A 17,701-nucleotide genomic window follows, 5' to 3' on the forward strand; every position below is an offset into this window, starting at 1 on the left:
GATAATTTTAAAATATATATATATATATATATATATATTAACACCATAAAAATATAATTATTTTTTTACTATTCAACTAAAATTTTTTCTAAATTTTTAATCATGAGCCGAATAAAAAAAAATCATATATAAAATAATTTAAAATTAATTACTAAATATTTTGGAGTAAGATTGCTCAAACCATAGAATTACATGCAACAGAATACAGTAACCATCAGAGGGCTCCACAATTGGGTCCTAAAAGCTGCAAAACAAACCACAGAGAGAGAGAGAGAGAGAGAGAGAGAGAGAGAGAGATGCCCTTAAATGCCCAACAAACAGGCAAAGATGACCAACCATGGCAATGCTGCCTCTTTCCTCAATTTTATAGATAGTCCTCCAAAACACACACACACACTCACAGTATTTATATAGAGATAGAGAGAGTGCTCTGTATCTGTGGCCTTTGTGGTTGTGGAGGTGACCAAGGCCTAATGTGTGTTCAGAGAGAGAGAGAGAGAGTTCTTGAGAGTCGGACTAGGAAGGAAAGAAGGAGTGGAGCGAGGATTTGGGCGAGAAACTAGATTCAGGAAAGTTTTCAAATAGTTGTTTTAGATTTGGAATTCAAGTTTGAATTTTGAGCAATGGGTTTTGTTTTCTTCGTATTTTTATTCATCTGATCCATCTCTCCGACAAACAAACAACTGGGTTTGAGAAAAATCCGATGCTCACAGATCACCCTCTATATATATATATATATATATGTATGTATGTACACAATCTTTGCTGAATTATGGTGGGCCTTCTCTTGTTTCCACATAACTTGCCGATCTTGACTCCATGACCTGCGAGATTTTGTGTAATCTACAGATGGCGATGGGGGTTCCTCTTGATTTGGGTTCTCTTGATCCCTCTAGATTTTGCTTCTGGCTTCTCCTTCCCCACCAAAACCCTCATATTTTCTGTCTTTAGATTTTGGGTATCCCAAAATTATGCTGATTTGTTGGATGATCAGTTTCTGTACGCAACCCATTTGATTAATTGTCTGTAAGTAGATAGCAGAGACCAGGAATGGCTCAAGAAGAACATACCCAGAGGTGTAGCAACAGTAGCAGTGGCGGTGGCTGCGGAGGTGGTGGTGGTGGTGGCAGTGGTGGTAGTAATGGTGGTGGTAGCAGTTGTAGATCTTCAAAAAAATTGAAGCAAAAAAAAGTCCCACAAAGAGGACTAGGTGTTGCCCAGCTTGAGAAGATCAGATTGGAGGAACAACAAAAGAAAGATGCTACTATACAAGCAGTTCAATGTGCTACCAATTTTAGGCATAACCCATCACCCTCTTTGATCCCTTTGCCTCCCCCATCGCCATCTGATCTCGCTTCGCCGAATTCGATTTTTAGACCCAACTCTTCAATCCCTAGCATAGATGTTCTGCATCCAAATTCTGTTCCATTCTCAAAACCTTCATCAAATGGGAGTGGAGGGGAGATGATGGGGTGGCCGACGATTCCGGGTCCAGGGGAGGGTAATTGGCCTAAGTTGTGGAATGGTGATTGCAATCTTGAAGGAGAGAATCACCATAGATTTGCATTTATGTCAAATTTGAATTTACCCTATGAATCTAACCCCATTTGTCCTCCCCAAAATGTGATGCAAAGGACACAGCAATTTCAGCAGCAACCTTCTTCATCAATGGTTAGTTAGTTCATGTTTTTTTCAAAGCAAATTACACTGTTATTCATGTTATTTGCCTCGTGTTAATTTGGTCATTGTAGTCCAATTAATAAAGCTCTTTTAGAAATTGGAGTGAGATCAAGAGGCGAAATAGTTTATTCACTCTCCTCAAAGGGATTGAGAGATTGGCTTCCAATTTGAAACTGTCCACTCTGCCTTTAAATGGACCATTTTTGTCATTTATTTATGTCCAATTTCTGATTTATCAATTGGATTAAATTGACACTATAAAAAATGGGAAAATTTATTGTCAATGTATTGTTAATGCGTTTTGATGATTTGGAATTTGACTTGTAATTGTTGTTGTGAATTTGAGGAAGATTTGAATGTTTGAAAATTGTAGGTGAATGTCTCATCAGAGACTTCATCACTATCTGTAATGAGTTATCATCAGATGGAGCCCCCTTCAAACCAAAGCTTTTATGGCAACAATTACATACCACCTATGTGGCCAGAGGAGGAGAAGGTATTGCTCAACTTGCTTTTAGTTTTCTCAGCTTGTTTCTTATCTCCTCTCAGATTTAATGGTATTTGTTTCTTCACTTGGTTGAGATTCAGTTGAACAGGTTCTGTTTATTTTTTATGATCAGATTCTGTATTCTTGGACAGAGCTTTGTAGATTTGGTTTTTCTAATCAAAAGCAAGTCCATGTTTTTGAATTAAAACCAAGACTGGAAGACATTGGAAGATGTGGCTCTTACATATTGGTTTTTCAGTATGTTTCACTTTTTATTTTTTCTCTTGAATGAAAATAACTGAAATTATTCCAATGTTGAGGTTTAAACTACGTTTACTATCCTCGAGATTTTGAAGGACAATCACTTTATACAAATTATGCCAAAAGTTAGGTTCCCATCCAATGAGAACTAAATTGCACATACATTTTTTTATCCTCATGTTGGAGCTCTCACATATTTCAGTTTATTTCTTTTCTTTAGTGGAATTTGTTTCATCTATATTTTAATGTAAAGTTATTTCTTTATTTATAATGTTAATGTAGATGGTTGGCATGAAGAGGCCATATCCCTTCTCTCTGGACAATCCACCAGGGCCCTCTTTCCCCTGCAAATTTCCTGCTACTTATTTTCCTCCCATTACCAGATTCAATGATCAATATGTTTCTTGTGTCAATGGAAGCACAGTTAATGTTGAACCCATCAACCCAATTTTCAGGTCAGGTTTCTTTTGATGATTAGACCATTATTATATTTTGCAGTTATAGTCTGTAATTCTTGTATGTATACATTGTATTATTACCCTCTTCAGAGAATGCCCTTGGAGCTCAACTGTCTTGGCTGAGCTGAATCCAAAGAAAGTTTCAAAAGAAAATGGGGATTTGAATGGAGATTTTCTCACATTGGCCCCTCCTACAACAGCTCTGCTTCCACATCCTAGTTCAAAGTACAAGCACCCTTCTGTGTATCTGACCCAACATGTCCAAGAATTACCAGAATTTGAAACTCTGACATTTCAAGTGAGTTTTTTGTGAACTGCTGGGGAATTTTTACAATATGTAGTCCTATGTGTCAACTGAATTGTGACATAAAATGAGCTCTATTTGAATTAAAATTAGAGAGATATCTCTTTTTTTTTCCCAAACTCAGACAGATTCTGACCCACTGTCACTATTTTTATGAAATTTGGAGTTTTACTTAAACTTGTTTTATCCAAACCAATGGGGTATGAGACTAGATTCCTAATAGATCATTTCTGAAAAGTTTCATAGGTTTTTTATATGTGATTTAAGAGCAAAATGAATTTTAAAGTCGGCATAAAAAAAAGCCAATTATCCATTTTTATGATTCCTGGTTTCATAAAAAGCCAATCATCCATTTTTATGATTCCTGGTTTCATTCCAGTGGTATCATTTAATAGTTTTCGCTTGCACTAAATTTTCAGGGATGTGTCAGAAACCCAATTCACCGGCCAGGGCCTAGTGGATCTACCCAACAGCAGCCTCCTTTCTACAGCTTCTTTCCATCGGCAAAGGCACAAATTAGCCAAGCAACCACCACTGTTGGCAGCTGCAGTGGTGAAGTAGGAGAAAATGTTGACCTAAATCTCAAGTTATAGAAGGTTTTTATAGCCCATTTCCTATGATGTTTTGGCAAGCCAAGTTGTATTCCTCTCAGAACGGCTAAAGCCAGCACGGCCCAAGATTTTTTTGAGTTCGGATTAAACATTAAAATGAAGCCTTATTTTATATATTAAGCCTTAAAAAAATTGAGCTTTCGGCAATAAAAAGTTATGAGATTTTCTTTGTACGACTTAGGCAACAGGTATGTGGCCTAATGATTGAGTCGAGTTAGTCGTTTCTGTCAAACATGTTAGGATCAAATTTTCATCTGAGAGTTGATGGGTAAAGTAGATATGAATCTGCATATTGAGTAATGTAAGGTTGAGCATGAAAGATACAACAATTTTTGGCCATGTGAGAGGGTGGATAGAGAGAGATGTGGCCTTGGACTTGGTTTTGTTTTGGGAGTTACAATTTTGATGCATTGGGAAGTTTGGTTAGGGAATTTGAGAAGTTGGGTTGAATGGGTTTTTCTTGTTTCATTTGTTAGGTTGGTAGATAGACTGAGTCAGACAACCTTTGATTGGTTACAAACTTTTGCATGTGGGATTATGGGAATCTGATTATAAATTTGTCTGTCATGTTTTTGTGGGGTCTGGAAATCTCACCTTCATTATTATTCTAGCATATGAATGATGACAGATATGGTCCACTTGGATGGGAAAGATGCCCCTGGTTGGTTAGTTTGTGATAGGGCTGCAATTTTTGGGATTTCAGTAATATATTTTTTAAATTTAGGCTTCGTTTGGGAAACCGACTTTTGAACTTTTTTTTGGCTAAAATAATCACAAAAAATAAAATAAATTTTTTATTTTAATAAGATAAAATATTATATTTAATTCATAATTATTATATTTTTTCTCTCACAAAAAAACTAAAAAAGTCAACAATTCTTTCCAAACGAGGCTTTTTAACTCCAAATTAAAATAGTTAAAAAAATCAAAAAATTAAAAAATCAACCTACTTTCTAAATGAAGCCTTAGTGTGAGTTTGAACAAACATAGGACTCGGTCAATCGAGATCTAAATTGTATAGATGATTATATAAAAATATTAAATATTAATTGTTGAATAATATTAAAATAATTTAGACGTCTACATTTTATTCATTCAATAGCAGCATAACCATTCTCAATTTTTATGTTTCTCTCTTATCATATAAATTATTTATTTTAATATTGTTGATGATTTTATTAAAAAAAAAATGTTAACAAATATAATTTTAATAATTTAATTAGTATTGCATGCTTTCGGCTTGGACAATCATGTTCGAATTAAAAAATTAATTTTTAAATTAAAATATAGCAAACATTTAATTAGTGTGAGGAAGATACTTTTATATTCAACTAACCCCTCCAATCAAAAAATAAACAAAACCAGACCCCTCCTTTTTTTTTTTTTTTTTGTGCAACTCATACTGATTCTTTTTATTTGTTTCTTTTCTATTGTTTTAATTTGTTTATGCTTTTACTCAGATTTTTTTTTTTTTTGGAACGACTAGAGCTGAAAACACCTAAAAAAATCTAATTTCAAAGGGATATTTCTTAATTTGCTGACATTTAAGAAAACCAAGTTTGGTTCATAAGCGGTTGCATAATTTCACTACCAAATTAGGAAATAACCCTTTAAGATTCCAGAAGAGAGTGAAAATTCACTGTCTCTGTACAATAATCTGGAATAACAGCACAAAAGTCACATACAGAAAACTAGATAAGCTGAACTCCTACTTGAATAATAATATGATCCACAAGAATATAAAGCAACATTATCATAATTATATTATATATATATATAGAAAAATTACCATGATTTTTCAAAGTCAAATATGACTAATCCGGATGCATATTCACTCAAATGTAAACACTCATCACCCAAAAAAAACAAATCCGATAAGTAAAGAAGGAAGCACACATAATGATTAATTATTTAGTTGTCACCGCGAATCTATGACCACCCAAGAACATAGTCAAGAACGTATACCAGTGCCAGGGAGAACGGATAGAGGAGGAAAGCCACGAAAGATGTCCAAAGAGGGAATGTAGTGCGGAAGCTGCCAAACACACCCATCATGATGCAAACTATAAGGATAACCAGTACTTCAGCTGAGAAGTCCCATGTCAATCCCCTGATGTAAACCAGTGCTAAGAAGACAGATAAGCAAAGGAGATTGTTCATGGTTGCAGCCCCATATAACTGCAACAAAGAAACTTATAGAGATCAGTAAGTTGCAAAAGATTGTTCCCGATACAAATATCAAATTTATACTTGATGGACTACAAATCCAAGGAGGAAACAGACCTCAGAGAAAGTCAACGAGGCAGATCTCTGCCTTTTTCTGCTAGAAAAGATAATTGCTGTTACTGACTCACTGGAGTTGGTAGCCAAAGGCAGCGCAATAAATGAGATGAAGAAAGATGGAATGCTTGTCGCATCGGAGAAATTATCAACAGCGTCTACCAATGGATCAGCAAATGCAGCTGCAATGACGGTTCCCAGAAGCAGCAACAACACTGCTTTGAAAGTGGTCCACTTTGGATTTTCAACACCCTCGACTATTTCATCACTATGATCCCCCAAAACATCGTGTTCTTTCTTTGTTTGCTGTAAATGCATAACCATGAAATTGTGATCCTAGCAATGTTGGGTGCTAGAGAAATTCAACAATGGCACAACATACCTGGTGAAAGTTATCCAGATAATTTATTGTGTGAGGACCGGCCTGAACAGAAGAAGCCCCAGTGCACTTCGCTTCATTAAGCCATTTTGAGATTCCAACGAAGAACTCCAACTGATCAATTTTAGACTCAACTGATGGAACATTTTTAGAATCAAGTGACGTATCAAAATCATTCATCACTTTGTCCACAGCATCATCCACATCCACGTTAAAATCATTAAACTGGATTCCTATGATCAAAGCTCTCATTTCAGTAGCTGAAATTTGTCCGTCACCACTCACATCAATTTTCTTAAATAGCCTGTCAAAATCCATTGAAGAGTCAGAAAACATGAAAGTCTGCAATCAAAACCCGCCAAGGGAAGTATAAAGAAAACTAACTTATCAATAACTTCTTTATTAGGTGTGCCATCATCCGCGAGGAGCCTTCCTAGTGCACTCTTCTTTAGATGTCTTAAAATTCCTGATATTATGTGCTTATGCTTTGCATAAGCAAGTTTTCTCCGTTGGATCCAGGGCTGAAAAACCTGGATTCAAAGAAGGAAAGTTAAGCATCAATAGAGAAAACAGTCTGACAATTCAAATCTGGAAAACCAAGACAAACTTTAACCAGCCAACTACGAGCAGGAAGAGAACCTACTATTCAACATGATGAATAAGGGTTCCTCATACCATAATAACATTCGAAGTGCAGGTGCCAGGTTATATAATATTAGAATTCAATGTATAAAAAGAGAAATACAGAAAGAATAAATTGTATGTATTCAATTGATATTAATTTGATGTAATGTAATTGTTCAGTGGCTCCTTTATATAGGAGAAGGTTTCAGACAATACATGTTTGAGCTCATGATGGAAAGTGAAGCACTAGCACCGAAAGGGAGGCTTACTATCTACTAATATATTATATACTCTAACATCCCCCCTCAAACTCAAGGAGGATAGGTACAAACCAACTTGAGTTTGGAAAGGAACAAAACGTGAAAATAAACTAATACATAAATAAAAGAGGATAGTAGACACTGTATGGTCGTGTCGGACCGTTGGTGAAGACACTGTATGGTCGTGTCGGACCATTGTAGCAGGACAGTTTACGAGGTCATGCCGGACCAATGTAGAAGCTAACTAGAATCAATGTCGGGACAGTTTACGAGGTTATGCCGGACTGATGTATAAGCTAACCGGAATCAATGTCGGGACAGTTTACGAGGTCATGCCGGACCGATGTAAAAGCTAACCGGAATCAATGTCTGGACAGTTTACGGGGTCATGCCGGACCGATGTAGAATGCACTGTATGATTGTGTACATAGGCTGCCCAAATATATATATATCAAGCCCTCAAAAGTCACGCCCTCAAAAGGCACGCCTAATTTATCAAAAGTCGTGCCTAACAGAAATCGTCGAGCAACGAGCCATCAAAAGTCGCACCAGACATGCGGCGATGCACGTGACCGACAGAGCGTCGTGTCGTCCTCTTCATCATTGTCTATATAAACCGAGGCGGAGGCTGTGCAAACCAAACTAGTCTGAAACCTTTGAACATCTTCGTTCTGAAACACTCTGCAACCAACCCTTTCTGACATTACCAGTCTGAAATCGCTGCTTCTCTGAAACACTCAGCAACCCAGAACATGGCCTCTTCTTCCCGTAGTCCGCTCACTCTCTTTCCGGACCTCAACGAATCCACAAGAGAGATAACCGGCGCGGTTGCCCTTGAACCTCAACCAAACGCCCCTGGACCAAGCTCCCCTGGTTTTGTGCCATTGAACTTTCCGATGTTGTCAGTTGAGCAAATAATGGCAGCGCAATCAGATATTGAGGCCAATCATTATACATTGAAGTCATGTGTGGAGACCATGATTGCGGTCACAAACTTGCCGTACCGACTTCAGAGTAGAACAAATGAGGTGCAGCAGTTAAATGCTCAACTGGCTATGCTCCAGCGTATACGCGAGCAGAGATATATGTGCTGAAGGCGGAAAACAAGGAGCTGAAACGGAAGGCCACCGTTATGTTCCGATTTGAAGGGCCGCCATATGTGGCGTTTGAGGAGTAGCGGGGAGGCAACGTGCTCGGCGGCGTGGGAAACACGGAGGCAGCACCGTCAAGGGTCGCCCAGGACGGAGGCAAGAAGAATAGACCAGCGACAAAGTAGAGAAGGGAAAAGAAAAATCCTTTGTTGTTGTGATGGTGGTCTTTGTTGTTGTTGGTGTTGGTTTTTTTTTTTTTTGGTTGTGGTGTAAAATGTGGATCGGGGTGAGCCCCGACATGAATAAAATGAGTTTGGTGTGCAGTTTTTTTTTTTTTTACTCATACCCATGTTCTCCGGATGGAAGGCTAAAAATAGAGAGGTAGTGTGAGAAAATAAAGTATAAAAGAAAATAAAGTTGAAGAGAAGTGTGTGAATAAAGTTGAAGAGAAGTGTGTGAATGTTAAAGTAATAAAAAATAAAAAGGAAATGTGAGATTCAAATTTGTTTGGGCGGGTCCTACCACTAATGGAAAAGTAAGATGATGGGTGTGCAAACCAATTTGTGTTTTGTTTTCTTTTCAAAAGATGGAGTAAAATAAATATAAAAAAAAAAAAGGAAAAGAAAGTTGAGTGGGGAACATGAGTGTGTGGAAAGAATGAAAAAGAAAAAGTATGGGTTGGAGAATCTGAGCATCGGAGAAGAGAAGAGGAAAAAGAAGTGGAGACCATGATGACATATACAGGGCTTGATTGAAATGAGGTTTCAGGACTCAGATTTACAGTTCCGGCGAACGATTCGTCGAGGAAGTTGTTCGTGAACCACAACGAGTCGTCGACGAAGTCCGAGAACCATTCTAGCTCAGCTATAACATCACTGGGGACGCAGAGGTTGTCGGTGAAATCAGTGTATTGATTAGGATTGGGAGCATGCTGTTGTTTGAGGAAGTGAGGTGGTGGTGCTTGGTTGGTGTAAACGCAACGGTGAACGTGACGCTATGTTCACAGGTATGAACGTGACGCTACCACCAGACAACTACTTGATCCACAGCACAGCAGGAAGCATCACATGTCTAGCCATGGCAGCAGCGCCTGACAATGTCAACTCAGTCCTCAATGTCATTGCCAACATGCAGCAACAAAACCAGAGACTTCACGGGGGTGCGAAGGAGGATCTCGCTCAAGGCATCGTCGTTGCCGGCGATTGCGTGGGCTAATAATGGCGGCGACCCTAGTCGGCTTTCGCGGGGTGTTCGAACCTTGGTAGATCGGCTATGGCAACACTTGCTGTGAGCGACGGAGGAGGTGACGATCTTAGCTCCACCGGCTTGTCATCAAGCCTCTCTGGTGCTGAGATTGTGAGTGTGAGGAGGGAATCCTCTGCGTCGGAGTGTTTGGTAGAGGTGGGTCTGGAAGCTAGGGTCCCACAGGTTAAGGTACATTTGGCAAGATCATGTATTCAAATGGATGATGGTGGTGATGCTTTGATCTTGAAAGTGAAGTTCTGCCATGGAATTTGTTAGAAACTACTGCAGCAGCAACAACAAGAAGATCAAGATCGAGAAGAATAATTTGTGGCAGCGGAGTGAAGGTATGTGTAAAGGTCCGGCGGGCGGCCAAGGCAAGGGTGCCACCCGCCGGTGAAGCAGAATGACTAGGTTCTTAACCTAGCTCTGATATCATATTAGAATTCAATGTATAAAGAGAGAAATACAAAGAAAAAAAATTGTATGTATTCAATTGATATTAATTTGATGTAATGTAATTGTTCAGTGGCTCCTTTATATAGGAGAAGGTTACAGACAATACATGTTTGAGCTCATGATGGAAAGTGAAGCACTAGCACCGAAAGGGAGGCTCACTAGATACTAATATATTATATACTCTAACATATAATATGGCAATTGGTAACAAAATTTCCATGAAGAGAATGGGAGGAACATTAAAAAGCCAAATGGTATATATATACTTTCGAAGACTCAGTTAACAAGGGTTTGCTTCCCAATCAAGACAAGGGACAAGCCAAATCTGATGCTTTAGTACATTACAGTTTCTTGAAAAAAATGGAAAGTTTAGCAACACCACATTGCAAATGAATTTATGCCTTATATTTGGTATTCAAAACCTTTGATAAAATATGGAAAGTCTAAAATATGGTCATGTTTGACTATGAAAGTGAATAAACAATGAAAGGGTGCTTTGATCCAAACTAAAGGTGTCATATGGGCAAAAGAAAAGCCAAAAGGAACACGGAGTGAGAAGTTCAGAGAGGCTCTTTATGGTCAATTTAGCTGTTGTCTTGATCTATCTGATGGAGGATGTCAGGAGTATTCATACAGCCTGTCCAAAGGAGTTGGCATTGCTAAGTATTGAAGTTTCTGTCTATTTTATCTTTTGTCCACTCTTCCCAAATTGAATTTCCCTTTCGTTACAAGAAGTCAAGCATAAACATGAAGATAATTCCACTTTCCTTTTTGTCCATGTTTGTTGTAAGACATTTTTCACCATTAGTAACAGCATTGATGGTCCCGAGTCCTGACCCTCTTGACTGGATGGGATATTGCCTTTTATTTTATAATTTAAGCTCACACCAAACTGAACATCAACTAGTCCAGAAATATGATCATTCAAAAGGCTTAGCAGTTTCAATGTCTCTCTCATAGCAAGATGTCCCATTACATTTGAGGCTTTAGCAGCTGGAACAACTTGGTTTTCCCATGGTAATAGATTATTACTAGATAACTTCACAGTGATTAAATTTTCAACATAGTAGAAGAAAATTCCATGGGGAAAGAAAGACAAAAGTTTTGTAAAATGACAATTTATAGGATGAAGGTTGTAGGGCAAGGATTTGTCATCTAGGATAGAAAAGGTATCAACTTGGGATCTAGGTACACCATACTTGCAATATGCACATTTTTGAGACTTTTAAAGTTTAGTTGAACAGAAGTAACCTAACTTTTTGTATCAATATATAGCTACAATTAACTAATGACAAAAGAAATAGGATTGAACAAAAATTTTGAGCATAATGCATATGGCAGATAATTGCCCAATAGAAAATACATTTACCTGATAAACACAATATGAAATCAGAAGTGAGAAAGAGACAACAAGTGCAATCAAGACTGCTAAGCGTTTTGCTGAAGTCGAATTCATAAGTTGTGGTATTTGGACAACAAGAAATGGGATTACAGATACAGCCATGATCATTGCAGCGTAGCTAGTCCAAATGTCAGTGCTTACACCAGATCCTGCAAAAATGGAGGGTAGCTTTTGGATTATGTAATCCACTACAATCATTAATCAAACAATTCTTAAACTTGCCTAAACATTTTCTTCCTGAGATGGCAACAGTCCAAGAAAATGAACAAATCAATGGGTTGTAGGATGTCTAAACATGTATCTGACCACCATCTTTCATACTAAAATCAAGGTACCATAACAAATCAAGTACTATGAATATGCATCCAACCATCACCCCTTTTTTTGGGAGTAAAAACCTGAATGAGATCGGGATAAAGAAGAAAAAAACTACAAGCATGACATCAAAAAATTCATAATTTGTGTATCAATGAGCCATAACTTCAGTTAGGCATATGCCAACATCACCCAAGTGTTCTTCACCACCGAGAGAGAGAGAGAGAGAGAGAGAGAGAGAGAGAGAGAGAGAGAGAATATCACTTCAGTGTCGAAAATACCAAGTTTATAATAGTTTTGCTTCATGCACTACATAATTTTTGTTCATAGGAAAAGATGATAAGATAGCCCAGGAACATACCAGTTAAGCTAAATCCCTTTGTATCTTCTCCATCTTTTGCAATTGAATCCTGGAGGTCACACTTGCCAACAACTACGCAAGTTCCCCATATTACTGTAAGGAGCATGACTGTAGACCCAGCAAGTAAACCCATTCCAACTGAGACCTGACTTTGAGCAGTTTCTGTAGTTCCAGAGAGTCCAGATACTGTAAAAAAAAAAAAAAAAAAGATTACAATAGAAGCAATACAGAGATCAATCATTATGCATATGATGTATATTGGCTCTACAAAATCAATTTAAAAAAAAAAAATTTCAAGCAGACCTTATCAAAAACATGAAATTTTAGTGGACAAAATTTAAACTGAGAAAGACAACAACAGCAACAACAACACAAACAAAAATAATAAATAATAAATAATAAAAAAAAAGAAAAAGAGAAAGAGAAAGAAAGAAAGAAACTATTTAAGTAATGAGTAGCATAATCAACTGGTCACTCCAGACAACAATCAGCACAAGGAAAGACTACACATGACGAGTATATGCACAATAGACACTTCTTTCTTCATTATTCTTATGTTGAAGACATGCTAGACATTGATAAACCATTCATGAAACACACACAAACTTCATACTCTAGAAGGGTTCCTCTTTGGATACTCTTAGATTAATATCAATTACTCCTCTAGCATACCAAGGGAAACAGAATACACAATCATACATTCATGCTTGACAACCCCATCTTCTGGTTTATACCATAGGATAAAATAAGGCTCAATATAAAAATACATTAAAGAATTTTGTAAAAAAAATGGTACCAGCTGTGTATCTAACATAATCATCATCTACTCTCCTCCACCCTAAACTATATCCTCCACACCGGCATTTGCCCTTCAAAAGTTTTCCCCTGCCACATAACTAATTTAAATTTCACGAGAACCATCTTTCTTGCCTAATTGAAACCATCTCTTACATTCTAATGCTTAGCTTCCTCTCATCCATCATAAGCAAATTAGTTTCACTCAAGTTAACAGCTGGTGGTAAAAATACTCTAATCAAGTTCAATTCAACCCCACCCACCATTCCAAGCTTAACATCTCAGAACAGGATCTTTCACCAGCAAAATGGAACATAAAAGCAAAAGAACAAATGATATCTTTGATTTATGAGAAAACTACTAAAGATGAAATTTTAAATTTACCAATTTATAGTCTCTTACACTGCGTTTGATTAGGGATTTGGGAAGGGATTTGAAAATGAAAAGGGAAAAAGAAAGAAAAAAAGTAGGTTTAATGTGAATAAAATATACCTACATTTCACATAATTTCACACACTTTTTCTATTTGAAAATGGCTTCCCTCTAGAGGATACTATTGGGCCCGTGGGGGCCCACCACGGGTCCCTATTTTGATAATCCGAACCGGTCAATGTGTAAAACACACTGAGTACTATATGCCTGTAAAAAATCACGTTGATAAGATATTGATAGCTATTTCATCGGAACAGATTTCTGTCAACTGTTTACTTTTTCTTCGTCTATTTTTTTTATACAAAACTGATTTAATCACATAATTATCGATATCTGATCAATATGATTTTTTACAGACATATAATACTCGACAAGTTCTACACATTCAACGGTTCAGATTATCGAAACAGGACCCGTGGTGTACCCCCAAGGGCCCAACAGTACCTTCCAATCTGATATTGGACGGGAGGGAAGCCAGAACCTTTCTCTTTTCCTTTTCAAATCCCTTCCTAAATCTCCAACCAAACACAGCATCAGAGCATCTCAAATGCTTCACCAATTCTTTCAGGAAATTCAAATTTGATGAATAAATAGCTAAAAGAGTGAACTCCAATCTTTTTTTCTCCCCCAAAGATAGAAGTAAATTAGAGAGTGAATCAAGAAAAACAAAAACCAAATCCTTCACTTCACCAAATTTTCAACAATCATATTTTCACTCAACTTATCGTTTTCTTTTATCAAAAATGGTTAATACAATGTTTCGAATAAGTTGGAATTTTTTTTAAAAAGATTGTGGAAAAAAAAATTTCAAAAAAAATTAAGGATTGGATTGGAGTGTTCTATCTGATCAAGCTTAAATGAAAGGAAACTAACAACCTCATACTCATTTACGCCGTCAATTAAACGAAATAATAAAAAAAATGAATTACTAGCAAAAATGGGACGTAAATTCTTCGAATCTTCCATTCCTTTTTAGATCTTTTTCCAGGCAGCCAAACAGAAGCAAGTAAAGTAAAGTAAATCGAGATCAAAATCGAGATCGAAATGAAAAATCATATACCGAGAATGAGCATGGCATCAGGAAGAGCGCCGAGAATGGGAAGTAAGAGGCCGCCGACGATACCAGGGCCCAGGATCGCAAGCAAGAGCTCGCTGCCATTGGAGAGATTCATGGCGGCGAAGAACATGAGATAGCCGTAGACGATGATGAGGAAGAGGTTGCCTAATACGGTGGTGGTACAGGGCAAGAAGTCATAGGTCTGGTCGCAGGTGTCGGATGATCGGAAGGGGTTGTTTAGGCGGAGTAGGAGCGGCGGAGCAAGAGAGCCGTCGTGGATGCCGTCGGAGATGAGTCGGCCGGAGGAGACGCCGGAAAGGAGTAGGAGGAAGATGGTGGAGAGGAGGAAGGCGAGGGGTGGGGTGTTGTTAGCCATGATTGAAGTTCGCTTTGTGTATCACCCGAATGTGAATTGTATGCCTGAGACTTGTCGACTCTGGAGAAAGTGTGTTGAATCAATCACCAACACACTTGAGAGTGAGTGGTGCTGGAGAGGCGATTCAAATTTCAATCAGTGGGTTGGTTTTTAATTTTTTGAATTTAATTTTAAAAAAATAATTTTTATTTTTAGTAAATATTTTTAAAATTTTAAATAATTTTTTAAGATACACTTTATTTAGATGTATTTAAATATAAGAATATTTTTAAAAAATATTTTTAAAAATTAATAAATATACAAAAATACGATAAATGTATTAAATTTTTGTTTTTATTTTTTTTTTTGGTATTTAGTAATTTTTTTTTTATAAATATTATATTTTTTAAATGTATTTATGTTAGTTATGTCTAAAAAATTTAAAAATTAAATAAAATATTAAAAAAATTTACTGAAAACAAAAAAAAAATGAAAAATAAATAAATAAATTTTTTTTATAAGTGAATTCTGAAAATAAAAACCAAATAGAGTGAATATGTTTTTAAAGGAAATTGCAATTTAGCGAAATATATCAAAATAATTGCTGGGTGGATAGTGAACGAGTAATCTTCTTGTTCTTCTTTATTTATTTATTTATTTTCCCTCTGTTTTAATCCAAAAATAAAGTTGTTTGGGAGGATATAAGTATAATTTATGATATTTTATGGAGAAAAAAAAATTAGAATGTGATAGAGAAGTTATCTAATTTAAATAAAATTTGATATAATTCAAATAAAATATATATATATATATATACTATCCTAATACATCCTAAAGTTTTTTTTTTTTTTGTTACAGAAAAATCCTCTCTGCCATCCCGCAGGTCCAAGACAGCGCCCCAAAGTTAACAAATATTATAAGGTGAAAAGATTTCCACCTTATTTGAAAATGATTAAAATAATCAAAAAAAATGTTGTCACCTTATCTTCTCTATTTTTTCAAGTTTTTTTATAAAAAAATCAATTAAAATAGCTAATTTCTAAATGAGTTCATTCATTCTATTTTTTGCATATTTTTTCATTAAAAAAAAATCATCACAAGTATGTTGTAATAATTTTTTTCATCTCACATTTGAACCAAAAAATAAAAGTCACCCAAAAAAACTTATTTTCTAACCAGACATACGTCATGTGTGTGTTCAACCAAGAGGGTCTAACAATTATATAAGATTAAAAATAATAAATAAAAAAATAGTAGAAAAATGAAATCATATTAGCTAAAAGTGTTTTGAAAAATTGGTAAAAAACTGACTTTTTAGCTAAACTGACAATTTATAACTTGTTGCCAAAAAAACTCCTATGTGAATTTCTTGCACAGAAACAAACAGTTGCACCCATGTTTGTGTGATTAGTTTTAATCTCGTTTGGTAATATTACTTTTGAGTTTTCTTATAAGTTTAAAAAAATTATTATACTTAAAATGTTTTTTTTTTTTAATTTGAATAGATAATTGTAAGAGAAAAAATTAGTATATTTAAAATATATTTTTTTATTTAAATAGATAGTTGTGAGAAGAAAAAAATTTAATTGATACGTATGATTTATTTTTTAATTTTAATTTTTTCTGACTTTTGACTTTTTTTTAGCCAAAAAATTACCTGCTAAACTAAGACAATTGTAATTTCTCCTATTTTAAATGTGAGAGTAAGGAGCCTCAAAATGTACTCCAATTTTATTTTATTTTTTGGTTTGGTCAACCCCATTTTTTGGGAGCTTTTATTTACACTAAAAACAGTTTTCTTACCTTATTTTCTACAGTAAATTAAACCCACACCCCTTGGGTTAATACAATAACAAACTTGTAATTTAAAAAATTACCTTCCATCCTTAAGATTAATAATCGCAATAAAAAAACACCACAATGTTAATTTAATTGACCCTTAAGTTAATTAACAAATTTTGCTTAGGTGACCATTTAATTAATTGAAATGATGTATAAAAAAAAGAGAGAGTAATATGATAGGATGTTTTATTTTATTAATTATTTTAACATGAGATGAGCTATTTTAATCATTTCAAACACTGCCTTAATAAGAAAAGAATAAAGCTTTGGACCTCCAGTGGGGGTACTGGGGTCCCCTCCCATTGGTCCAAAAAAAACAGTTTTTTTTTTTTTTTTTTTTGAGTTTTCAGCCAACCCCAGGCCGACACGTGGCACTGGGGGTCACTGGGGTCTGTAGCACTGCTGATAAGAAAAATGCTTCAGACCCCTACTGGGGGTCGACCCCCAGTGAGGTGGCGCACCGTGATTGGACCAAAAAAAATTGTTTTATTTTATTTTTATTTTTTTTTGAGTTTCAGCCAGTGAAGACTCGCTATCTCACTGGGGGTGCGACCCCACCCCCACTGGGGTCTGCAGCATAGTTGGCCTTAATAAATAGTCATTATTAAGCTAATAAATTATGCAATATGGCTGATGACCTATCTAACCTTTATACCATTTGCAAGGAAAAAAAATCGAAAGCAAAACAATGAATTAACGTCTTAATCATCATTCATGACTTTGCGACACTTGCATATGTAATGCAATGAAAACTAACAATACCATGGTGTTTCCCTACTTCTCAACATGTGTCGGGCTCTCTCTCTCTCTCAAGTAATTTTTTATGATGAGAATAATTAAAATTAATATAATATATTTTAATAAATTAGTCAATAAAATACATCAAAATATAAAATAAATCCGAAAAGAAATAAAGAGAGCCTTCAAATAAAGAGAAAAAAAAACATCCACGAAAGAAAAAAAAAAATCTCAACGTAGAGAAATATTATTGAAATATAAAAAAATC

General features: G+C 35.8%; 2 protein-coding genes across 2 annotated transcripts; one reads left to right on the forward strand and one right to left on the reverse strand.

Annotated features, from left to right (window-relative positions):
• Positions 1–219: 219 nt before the first annotated feature.
• LOC114279251 (uncharacterized) lies at positions 220–3,974 on the forward strand. The gene is made up of 5 exons (XM_028221479.2): positions 220–1,671; positions 2,054–2,176; positions 2,711–2,883; positions 2,977–3,184; positions 3,610–3,974. Exons 1-5 carry the CDS (start codon positions 1,051–1,053, stop codon positions 3,781–3,783), a joined length of 1,299 nt encoding a protein of 432 aa, XP_028077280.1. The 5' UTR covers positions 220–1,050; the 3' UTR covers positions 3,784–3,974.
• A 1,567-nt stretch (positions 3,975–5,541) lies between these two features.
• On the reverse strand, positions 5,542–15,014 carry LOC114279228 (sodium/calcium exchanger NCL). The gene is made up of 7 exons (XM_082884196.1): positions 14,502–15,014; positions 12,215–12,400; positions 11,506–11,687; positions 6,845–6,990; positions 6,464–6,764; positions 6,085–6,387; positions 5,542–5,979 (listed from the first exon to the last, which is right to left on the reverse strand). Exons 1-7 carry the CDS (start codon positions 14,872–14,874, stop codon positions 5,731–5,733), a joined length of 1,740 nt encoding a protein of 579 aa, XP_082740322.1. The 5' UTR covers positions 14,875–15,014; the 3' UTR covers positions 5,542–5,730.
• Positions 15,015–17,701: the final 2,687 nt, after the last annotated feature.

This window comes from Camellia sinensis, chromosome 8 (assembly GCF_055761805.1).
Source record: "Camellia sinensis isolate YWXY chromosome 8, ASM5576180v1, whole genome shotgun sequence".
NCBI lineage: Eukaryota > Viridiplantae > Streptophyta > Magnoliopsida > Ericales > Theaceae > Camellia > Camellia sinensis.

What these genes read in the sequence shown, in the direction of transcription:
- LOC114279228 (XM_082884196.1), bottom strand. Translation starts at nt 14,874, where the DNA reads ATGGCTAACAACACCCCACCCCTCGCCTTCCTCCTCTCCACCATCTTC. An exon ending in AAAGGGATTTAGCTTAACTG is followed by an intron (nt 11,688 to 12,214) that starts GTATGTTCCTGG and finishes CCATTTTTGCAG; the next exon opens with GATCTGGTGTAAGCACTGAC. An exon ending in CCTCGTTGACTTTCTCTGAG is followed by an intron (nt 5,980 to 6,084) that starts GTCTGTTTCCTC and finishes TCTTTGTTGCAG; the next exon opens with TTATATGGGGCTGCAACCAT.
- LOC114279251 (XM_028221479.2), top strand. Translation starts at nt 1,051, where the DNA reads ATGGCTCAAGAAGAACATACCCAGAGGTGTAGCAACAGTAGCAGTGGC. An exon ending in CCCATCAACCCAATTTTCAG is followed by an intron (nt 2,884 to 2,976) that starts GTCAGGTTTCTT and finishes TACCCTCTTCAG; the next exon opens with AGAATGCCCTTGGAGCTCAA. An exon ending in TTGAAACTCTGACATTTCAA is followed by an intron (nt 3,185 to 3,609) that starts GTGAGTTTTTTG and finishes CTAAATTTTCAG; the next exon opens with GGATGTGTCAGAAACCCAAT.